Below are 10,722 nucleotides of genomic sequence, written 5' to 3'. Positions count from 1 at the left end.
GGCCGCGTCGGGCGCGCGAGCCCGCGGAGCTCAGGCCCCGCCCCCCTGCCCTCCAGCCCCCACCCCCGCCGCCGGCTGGCGGGAGGAGGGACATGCGCACGCGGTGGCTGGGCGCAGGGCGCCGGGAGGCGGGGGAGCGCGCGTGCAGTTCCTCCCCACCCGAGCTGGCGGGCGCTGCGGGGAGCTGGGCGGCCGTGGGCGGGGAACCCGACGCGGGAGCGGGGAGCGCGCCGCCAGCGGACGAGTGCGGGTGTGCGGACCCGCGAGCCCGGAGCGCAGCGTCTAGGGATGCGAGCGGCAGGGAGCCGCCGCGCCGTTGTGCCGGGTGAACTCGAGCGGCAGTGACCTCAGCGAGGGGAGAGCGGGACGACGGCGGCCGCCAGCCCCGCTGGGATCCTGGGGGCCAGGGGTGCGCGGGGAACGGCGGCGGCGCGAGAGCGCGGGGCGCAGACCGGGCGGGGCTGGGGACAGTGATGAGCGGGCGCGCGGGGAGGCTGCACGCCGCCGCCGCCGCCCGGAGCATTTGCCGCCCGAGCTGCTGCTCGCGGCCCGGGACCCGGCCATGGAGACGCTGAACGGCCTCGCGGGCGGCGGCACCCCGGAGGCGAAGCCGCTGCCGCCCGGCCAGCACCACCGCCACCATCACCTCCACCCGCTGGCCGAGCGTAGGCGGTTGCACCGCGCGCCCTCGCCCGCCAGACCCTTCCTCAAGGATCTGCACGGCCGGACCCCGGCGTCCGGCCCGGCCCTGGCCGCCCCCTCCTCGGGCCGAGCCCAGGCGCCCGCCGCCCCACGCTCGCCCAGCCTCGCGGGCAAAGCGCCGCCCTCGCCAGGAACCCTGGCCGCGCCCGGCCGCCTCTCTCGGCGCAGCGGCGGCGCCCCTGGCGCGAAGGACAAGCCGCCGCCGGGAGCCGGGGCCAGGGCAGCGGGCGGCGCCAAGGCCGCTCCGGGCCCCAGGAGGGTGGCGCGCACGGCGCCCGGGGAGCTGCTGCCCCGGGCAGGGAGGCCGCCGCCGCCGCCCGGGACCGAGCCGCTGTCCGCCGCTGCCAAGGGCCGCAAAGCCAAACGCGGCTCCGGGGCGCCCCCCGCCCGTGCCGCCGGGCCGCCTGTCCCCGCCGCCCCAATCCCCGCCGTGATCCTCGCCGTGACCTCCGCGGCCGGCTCCCCGGCTCCAGGCTCGCGCATCAGCCACACGGACAGCAGCTCAGACCTCTCCGACTGCCCCTCCGAACCCCTGTCCGACGAGCAGCGCCTGCTCCCCGCCGCCAGCAGCGACGCCGAGTCTGGCACGGGCTCCAGCGACCGGGAACCGCTGCGAGGAGCCCCTACGACGAGCCCCGCGGCTCGGGGGGCGCCTCCCGGCAGCCCCGAGCCCCCCGCGCTCCTTGCCGCGCCTCCCGCCGCCGGCGCCTGCCTCGGGGGTCGGAGCAGCCCGGGCGGGGTCCCCGCGGGGTCCCTGGGAACTGGTGTGGCGGAGGATGCCGGGGGACGCGCGCCGTTCGAGCGAACGGTCCCCGGGATCCCCAAGGACCCCGGTCTTGGCGAGCAGACCCGACTGATCCCGGCGGCCGCGGTGGAGGAGGAGCTGCTGCGGGAGATCGAGGAGCTGCGCTCGGAGAACGACTATCTCAAGGTGAGCAGCCGGCTCCGCCGCGGGTGTCCCGGAGGCCACCCCAAAAGGTCTGGGTGCGGGCGGGGACCCGCGAACCCTGCCTGCCCGGTCCTGACAAGCCCGTTCTCTCTTCTGCCCTTCACTTTCCCGCCCCCGCACACACTGGGCATTGGGAACTTAAGCTAAAACTTCTGGAAGGAGCAGCAAGACCTGTGGGTCCGGGCGGGTTCCCACCCCACTTAGCTTTTCTTGTTTCTTGAAGTCTTGCTTCTTCCTGCTGACGTCTTTGCCTCTGTTGATGTGCCGGGAGAGAGGTGGCCAGAATCACATTTTGGATACACAGCCGACCTTCCGTGGGGCCAAAACATGCACACCCTCACCTGTGGGATCTGGCTACCCCTAGCCAAGGAGCTCTGGTCCCGGCCTAGGGCAGGTGCCTGTAGGTTCTGGAGCCTGCAGTGGGCCAGGCTGCGGATGTGCCAGATGCTTTTCCTGCGTTTACAGAACGTGAGACCCCCTCTATTTTCTCTAGGGGTGTGCTCCCAGTGTTTCGGTGATACACCTTAAGTTCAGGGGCCCCATGAGGGTGGCCTGTGTTGAGGGACAAGGAGTTGGCAGGTTTGGCCTGCCTGTCCTTTGTAGGCGTCCACAAGCTGGTGTTTTGTGTCAGGAGAGACCGCTTGATTTCCCCCAGCACTGCAGCACTTTTGAAGAATTGCAAACCTCTGCCCCCCTACCTCTGAGGATTTTTCCTAAGGGCCTGCTAGCTAGCAATGGCCTTTTGGTCTTGTTAGCTTTGGGGCACTCGATCTGACTTCCATCTTTTCTCCCAAGAGGAGGTCAGGTTGGTCCTGCAGAACAGAGGACTTACAGTGTTGGGGGAAGGGGGTTCAAGACAGTTGAAGTGACTTGAGAGAAAATAAGGGGGGGTAGTACGGGGGGCAACCGTTTTAATTTATTGTAGTGCTCTAGTTAGTAAATACAGCGGTACCAATCTTTTCACGTTTCTGTTAAGATGATAACATATATCTCCCAAACCAGTGGATGTCCCTCCTTCATCTGGGTGATGTGACTTGTACTTTTTCTCAGTTAGTACATACTAACACTGAATGTATCCAGATGAGGCCCAGGCTTTGGCCAGTGGGACCAAGGGCATGCCCTTTTAAGGTGGTTAAGTGTGAAGTTCAGACTGCTGACAGAATAGTATTCTGAACCTAAACTTCTTATCAGGAGCTGCTCTCCCCAAATGAGCCCAGTCGTTGTTTTGTCTGCAAAGATGTGGCAGTGAGGCAGAGGAGAGGTGAGACCAGATTGGGAGTTGGGAGTAAGATGTTTCAAGTGGTACATTTGTCTGTGTCACCCACTCTTACGTAATAGACAACAGAACGGTTTTCAAAGGTGCTGAAGAGAAAGGGCAGTGATAGCATATGTGACTCCATTTTGAAATCGCCGCTTTTGTAAATCTTCAGCAAATGTAAACTCCCTAAGGGCGAGAAAGATTACCTTGTTCGGTTATAGCTCCAGCTCTCAGCATGATCCCAGACCCCCAGTGTTTCTGATTAAATGGTGTTTATCCAAATCACGACCTGCTAAGCGACAGAAAATTGAGGGTTTCGTAAAACATGTTTCTCATCGCACCTTTGATCTTCAGGTAGGCAGCAGTCATTTTAGAGTTCATTCTGAGGTGACTGTTTATTTGCTTTATCTTTTCACGTGGGTAGAGCCTCTGTGAATGAAATAGGTGTCTGACCCTGGAGTCTGATGTGGTATATTTGACATTTCAGTGATTCTTCACAACAACATAGGGTATAATTGTTGTTATATTTGTCAGAACCCCAGTTTCACAGACAAGGATGCTGAGAACCCGGAAAACTTAAATGACCAGCCCAAGGCCATCCAGCTAGGAGGTACAGCTTCTATTTTCCCCGCCCCCGGAGCCTTTGCTGTTTTCACTGCGCCAGGCTGCATCCCTGTTCCCAGCAAGCCTGCTTTTCTCAGCGTATACTGCTTGCTTTTGAGTTGTTTTATTAGCTTGAAATGTTCCCAATGTTTAGCTTTCCTAGGGGGCCTCTTTTCATTTTAGGCGAAAGGGCCATAATGAACCCCTCTCCACTAGCCAGTGTACAGATGGTCATATAAATCCCACTGACAGTGTTTAATTTGTGGGAAATGTTCAGTTGCTGTTTCCTGTGGAGAAAGTGTCACGGCCAACCGTTTACTCTGCCTGAGTGCATCTCCCAGCCTTTCCCCTGTCAGCAGGAGAGAGCGGGAGGTAGAGGAGCTCTGAAAGAGGCTGGGAAACCAGAAGTATGCTCACACATATACGTGTGAGTTACGTGTTTCGTTATCCAGAAGCTAAGTTACAATAGTTCAATTTGGGAGAAAACACAGCAATCCTGGCAGACTTCTCTAGAGGTCAGTGAGCACGCCCACTTGTGCACAATGGGGCTGTGAGCACAAGTGACCTCAGGAGTCAGAGGCAGGAGGCTTGCCTTGGCACAGGGCAAGTTTCTAAATTGAAACTTACCTTTGGTTGCTTTGGTTGCTTTTTTTCTCACAGTAGATCAATGTGCATCCTTGATCTGCTTTCTTAGAGAATGTGGTACAGAACTCTTATGATTAGCCAGAGCATTCTTCTATTCAAATGTTACCTACCAAGAAGAGACTTGGCCCGGGCACTTTACGTTGGTATATCCTGGAGGACTGTGACCATGATAAGTGCCACATTCTTTCCCAAGTCAGTTCTGTCACCATTACTGCACAAGACTGTCACGCTTCCTGAGCTAGCATGACCAAAGGGTAATCAAGCAGAATCATCAGGCCTGCGAAACCATAGGCAGATGTCTTACTGATGGAGACCTTCAAGTGGAATTCTCTTGGTTTTTAGCCACTCTGCTGTATTTTTTTAAATAGATGTCAACAGAGAAGTACATACCTTCGGTTGTGCAGTGTGGAGCTGCTTGGGGCGTCCCTGGCCCTGCTATCTCTTCTTCATCAGAGGGCACCAAGTTGACTAAATGAAAAATGCACAACTACTCAATCCAGGTGGCTGGCTTTTTGCGTGAAAACACAGGCAGGAAAGCAGTCTTGTCCCTTTACTCCCGATGAACTTAGATATATTTGGAAGTCTTCAGAAATTCAGGTGAGCAGTTGAATTCGGTTGTCCAAAGGCCTTTGCTCCTTTTTCAAACTGAACCCAGGCATGTTTCTCGGTGCTGAGAGCATCCACAAAACGCGGCTGGTGTGTTTCTGCCTGCCCACCTGCCTGCCACCGCCGTGTTTTGCCCAAGTGCTCTGAGATAATCGGACCAGCCTTAGTGCTCATTGTGAACATACTAATTATGTTCTCTGTTTCCACAGGGTTTTCAGGAGAATTTAATCAGTTGAATTTATTGACCTATTTTGAAAATGTTTTTCTTTTTTTTAAAAAAAATTTTTTTTTTTCAACGTTTATTTTTGGGACAGAGAGAGACAGAGCATGAACGGGGGAGGGGCAGAGAGAGAGGGAGACACAGAATCGGAAACAGGCTCCAGGCTCTGAGCCATCAGCCCAGAGCCCGATGCGGGGCTCGAACTCACGGACCGTGAGATCGTGACCTGGCTGAAGTCGGACGCTCAACCGACTGCGCCACCCAGGCGCCCTAAAAATTTTTTAAAAGTTTATTTATTTTTGAGAGAGAGAGAGAGAGAGAGACAGACTGCGAGCAGGGGAGGGGCAGAGAGAAAGGGAGACACAGAATCTGAAACAGGCTCTAGGACTTGAACCCAGGAACCGTGAGATCAGGACCTGAGCCAGAGTTGGACACTTAACCGACTGAGCCACCCAGGTGCCCCCCAAAACGCTTTTGGAATTACTGGTGATGGGCTCACAATGTCCCCTCCGCATGTGCCCAAATAGTGTTCTCCAAAAGTGCCAGTGCCCTGCAGGATGGATGCAGGTGGGGCTGGGGGGAAGGGTTGCTTATTTTTGCTCTGCTTTCTCTGTTATTCCCTAAGAATTGTTTCTGGTTAAAACAAAAGTCACTGCTAGCTACCAGGGCAAGCAAATTCCAATCCTTTGAAAGGAGTGATTCCCTAAAGGAGATGATTGGTAAGGTCATTTTTTATTTTATAGGTTGCAGTGTATCACCCCTGATCCAGCCTTACCAGCCTGTTTCTTACCGGAAGTAGTCTTTTGAGTTTCAAGCTCTGAAATGGTTTTGTTAAATTGGGCTGCTTGGATTCCAGGTGCTCAGCATGGCCCAGAAGGGAGACACTCACAGGCAAGAATAACACAGTTCTGAACAGCTAAAGTGTTGAGCTCCTCCTCTCCCTTTCTTTTGGAAGGGTTAAAGTGGACAGTGTTCCTATTCTTTCCTGACATTCCCCTTTCCACGCCCATTCTTTATTCAGCCTGCAAAAGAGCGGCTGTAATAATCTTAGGTGGCAAGATAATGTAGACCAGGACAAACAGAGCCCATCAGCTGCTGGGTGAACTGTCACTTGGTAAACAATGGTAGCGGCCCCTGTGCCTTCTTAGCTACAGCTGGGACTGTGCAGAGAACATTTTCATTGTCCAGAGGGAAATGAGGTGGATTATTTGTATATCACAACAGACAATAGTTTCTGTCTGCAACTCCCAGAAGATGGAATTATTTCAACAGTAGCCAGACGACTGCTCCCCCTCTCCAAATTGGGTCTGTTTAAAGAAACGTTATTAAAATATTAATGTAGAACTAGTTATTGATTTCGGGTTGCTTAAAGGAGGCTATTATTTGAATAAAACTATCAGTATGATCAAGAGTTTGCATCCCTTAAGTTCAGATACGGTGCATTCAGTATCCACTGTGTTTTTAGTTTTTATTTGTGGGTAAAACTGTTTTCATTGAAATGTGTGTCATTTAATCTTGGTTTACTCTAGTGCGCACATGGTGCTTCATTATTTCTCTAATTTGATGTATATAATAAGGCTCGATCTGTTATCTGCAGGCAAAGGGGAGTAGTTGGGGAGCTTTGCATGACTTCAAGATTCCATTTTATATATGAAATTTGAAAAATAGATTTAATTAAAACTAAATTAGCTTTTTAGTGAGGTATGCAACAGACCTGATGTTAATTCAATATAAAACTTGATTAAGGGCAAGTTTTTTCTTAGTTTCTGTGTATAAAAAAACAACAGCAATTTTCTACTTTTACTTACTCTGTCTAAATTATATTTGCCAGAAACATTATATGTTCTGCTTGATTTGGTTTTCTTAAACATTTAAATGGCAGACATTTTTAAGGTTCTGTAATACAATGTATTCTAAATTAGGGCATGCTGTCAGAAAATTAATGTAATGGTAGCTTGAAAATCACTATCCATCATGACCCTAATCTGAATAATCACAGTTTTTGCTTTTCAAATGTCTGCTGCCAGCTTACATGGTTTATAATTTGCTTTTCTTGTAACTTCTTTTCACTGAACCTGAAAACTGCTTTTTTTTCAAGGCGCTATGAAAAGAGTCGAAACACTGGCCTTGGTCCCATCTCTGCAATAGACTAGTGTTGAAAAGCCATTTAAATGTTTAGAATCTCAATTTCCTCATTTTTAAAATGGGAGTATTAATGTCTTTGCTGCACATTGCAGTGTTTTTTTCTTTTTTCTTTTTTTTTTCTGTTTTTTTTTTTTTTTTTTGAGGACCAATTGAGATAATGGATATACTCACACATCGACAATTGTCAAGATCTAAAAATGTTAGCTTGCTTTATTATTTCACATCTATGGCAGGTTTTTTAAAGTATGACTTAAAGCGTATTATTGTTCCATTTGTCCCGGTTGTTGCAAATAATTTATAGTATTTACTGGAAAGAGCATGTGGGCTTGCAGTCTAGCTTCTATTTGTTAGCTATGAGGCTTTGGGCAGATTTACCAGCATGAGTTTGCTCTCCTTGTCTATGAAATGGGGTAATATGTTCCTGGCAGGTTTAGTAATGAAGGGAAAATACTGAAAAAAGGATGTCTTATGTTCTACAAATATTTATTTAGATAACATATGAGTTATAAAAGCAATGATTCAAATACATGCAATTATAGTCTCTCCCTAATTTTCTTTTCAGTGCAACTAATGTTGGTGATTATTTATGCCAAAAAAATGCTAGCTGTTTACATCTGGAGTAATGAATGATTTGGAGGTGTGGGTTCATCTAGCCCCTAAATACTGTTTGTTTGTTTGTTTGTTTTAGCTCGTAGTGGTTGTTTACACATCTATATGACATCCAGCATTTGATATTAGGGTTGATGAGGGTCCCCCCTGGTACAAAATTTGAAAACTAGAGAACATTTTTATCCCTGGAAGTTGTATCTTATGTTTTCTTATGGCTGTATCACACTTTAAATACTTTTGTTTGAGTAACAGGTAATTCTAGGCATTAATGACTTTGGCTTTTATAGATAAGCTTTCTAGAAGGAAACATGATCACAGACACTTCCTTCCATGAACAGAATGGCCACAGTTACTGAATATTTGTATGCATGCATATACATGTTGTGATTATTGCTTATATTGAACTGTTTTTTTACTAGTTACCCAATGAAACAATTTCCTTTTAACTGTATTCAGACACAAGTGTGGAGAATAGGCTCTTTCTGAAAGTCAGATTTATCATATACATGGTGGAACCTGAGGAAAACTTGACCTTGATTTTGAAGATTCAGGACCAGTCACCTAATCTTTACCAGAAGATTGACATCCATAAGGCCTGTTTTAAAGCTTGCAGTCTGCAGTTGGTCTCCCCTAGCATGGGTCGGGTCAAGGGCAAGGCTCCCACACAGCGGCATCACAGCCTCAGCGTAGGGATTGGGCGTCAGCCTGCCAACTTCTTCTTTGCTAGAGGTTGGCAAGGACCTTCCCGAAAGACCTGTGTTCTCCAGTTCCCCGAGGAGCCCAGCCTGTCCATCCCGTTCATATATGTAGGTCAACTGACTGGCTTCCGTGCTTGGTCCATGAGCTCCTAGTCCCAGCAAATTTTCTGACGAGGAACGAGACTTACGGGAAGAGATCTCCATGAAGGAAAAAAGAACATAAAAAAAAAAAAAACTTGCTTATACTTCACAACATTTTCAATGTTAATATTTACCTTTTTTAAGGCACACTACAGCATCCTGTGTTTTTAGTGGGGTTGTGACTGTTGCTATAGAAATTTTGTAAGAACACTCAGAAGCAGAGAAGAAAAGACATTTTATTCATGTGACCACTGGGAAGTGGCAAAGCTTTCTTCTTTAACATCCGTTCTTCTTGGTAGCCCATTCAGACAAGCTCCATTTGGAGTCATAGTCAGTTGAGTAAGTCATTGTCTTAGTTAGGGTAGTGTGGGCAGATTAGGGAGAATCTACAGACTGAGGTTTGTGGGTATGGGATACCACACCTGTACTCCTTCCAGTAGACGGCTTCGTATGATCGAGGTTGCCTGGACAGCTGTCTTTACCCTGTCTGTGCCAATTTGTGTTTTTCCATACAGATTCTCAATTTATTTGTTACACTTACACTTAATCTTTTCCAGGATAAATTACTCTTCAGGAGATTCCCTTCTGGTCAATTTCTTGTCAACCTGAGGCTTTGATGTTAGGAAACTCTTGTTCTTTATTATAAGTAAATCTCTGCTTTTAAGAACAAATGCAGGATTAGCGAGGGTAGAGAGAATCCAGAAACAAACTGAATAGTAGGACAAGACCTGACAACTTAAGGTGTCCGTGTCACGGAGAGTTTTTTTCCTTGACCCTCAGTGTTAATTGAACAAAACAAATGGGAAAGACTCAGTGTATCCTAGTCTGGAGGCATTTAAACCATCAGTTACTGAACTAATCAAGAAAATTCCAGAATGTTTTTCTTAATCTCCCACGCTCCAAATTACTCCTCGTTAAAATCTTTTGTAATATTTCAATAGAATTTCTGTCTCACATATTGCAGCTACATCTGTGGGTCTGGGAAAAATTTTTCGTGATTCAGTTACAAGACTGGAACGACGCAAGGGTGCATTTAAGTTAGATTTTGGTCATCTTTACGATTTGGTCTTTGTAGGTATTGGCCGATGTTTATGTGTGTTCTTCCCACAAATACTTACTGAAGGCCTGCTGCGTGGCTCACACTACTCTGGGCGTTGTGAATGCAGAGGAACAGACACACAAGGGGTCTGCCCTCCCAGAGCTTACATTTCAGTATGGGCGACAGACAGGAATAGGAAGAAGCACAAATAACTTTTAGCCAGTGGTGGTAAGGGATGGAGAGAAAATAGGGAAGGCAAGGGATTAGAGGCCTGGTGGGGATGGGTGGTCAGGGAAGGCACTCTGTGTGCACCTTCTGGCTTATGTGATAATGAGCTCTGTAAAAGCTGGGGAGGAACAGAGAGGACCAGGAGTCCTGGCCCTATGAGACCAGCAGTGTGGCAGGGAAGAAGGAGGCAGCTCAGAGGCCTTGGGGAGGACATTTCTCAGCGCAGTGGGAATCCCCCTGGGGGCTTTGAGGGGTATGGTCTGAGTTCCGTAGTAGAGGATAACTCCGGGTGGAGAATGGGCTAAAGGGGAGGCAGGGAGCCCCACACAACTTGTCTGTGTGTGCAGCTGCTCCCTTGGGAGGGATGAAGGCAGGGAATAACAGTGGTGTGCAGCCATCACAGGTAAGAGAGCGCCCTGCAGGTTTGTGGCTGTGTTGGACTGAGAGCACTGGAATGACTGTGGAATGGGAGGGAAAGAGGAGGGCCAGAAACCACTCCTGGGTTTCTCCTGAACCTTCATGCTGAAGGTCCTGAACCTCCTGGCGTCTTCATGCTGGTGCCAGAATCAAGTGGAGATAGGAAATAAAGCCCAGGTGGATGGAAAAACGCCACCCCAGTGTGTATTTGACATCATGCAAAAGGTTGTATCTTTGAAATTGAGTCACATAGTGCTGAGATTTGTATGGTGGTACAGAGTTTTTAGAGACATTTGCAGGTATGTTATAATTCCAGGGCATTTCCGTTTTACGACCCCACTAAAGTTTATGTCCTTTGAAGGCGGGCTCTGTCCAACTCCTCTTGACGCCTAGATTGTGTCTTAGAGATACAAGTTTAGGTCAACGTTTGGTGTGAATCTAAAGGTTTAGTTCTCTGCAGAG

At 49.4% G+C, this 10,722-nt stretch overlaps 1 protein-coding gene across 13 annotated transcripts in view; it reads left to right on the top strand.

Moving 5' to 3' along the window:
* The first annotated feature begins 126 nt into the window (after nucleotides 1-126).
* MTCL1 (microtubule crosslinking factor 1) overlaps nucleotides 127-10,722 on the top strand; it is a 132,484-nt gene continuing 121,888 nt past the window's right edge. For 5 of the 13 annotated variants that reach the window (XM_045458772.1, XM_045458783.1, XM_045458773.1 and 2 more), the window contains exon 1: nucleotides 129-1,633. In XM_045458772.1, coding sequence (XP_045314728.1) covers nucleotides 563-1,633 — 1,071 coding nt within the window. In that variant the 5' untranslated portion in view covers nucleotides 129-562. Of the gene's footprint in view, nucleotides 1,634-10,722 lie in introns of all 13 variants that reach the window. The other 8 variants (XM_045458775.1, XM_045458774.1, XM_045458776.1 and 5 more) reach the window with 4 other exon arrangements.

The sequence above is a fragment of the Leopardus geoffroyi genome, chromosome D3, assembly GCF_018350155.1.
Source record: "Leopardus geoffroyi isolate Oge1 chromosome D3, O.geoffroyi_Oge1_pat1.0, whole genome shotgun sequence".
In the NCBI taxonomy this organism is placed as follows: domain Eukaryota; kingdom Metazoa; phylum Chordata; class Mammalia; order Carnivora; family Felidae; genus Leopardus; species Leopardus geoffroyi.
The sequence above is the reverse complement of the archived record's forward strand: the minus strand, read 5'-3'. Positions and strand labels throughout refer to the sequence as shown.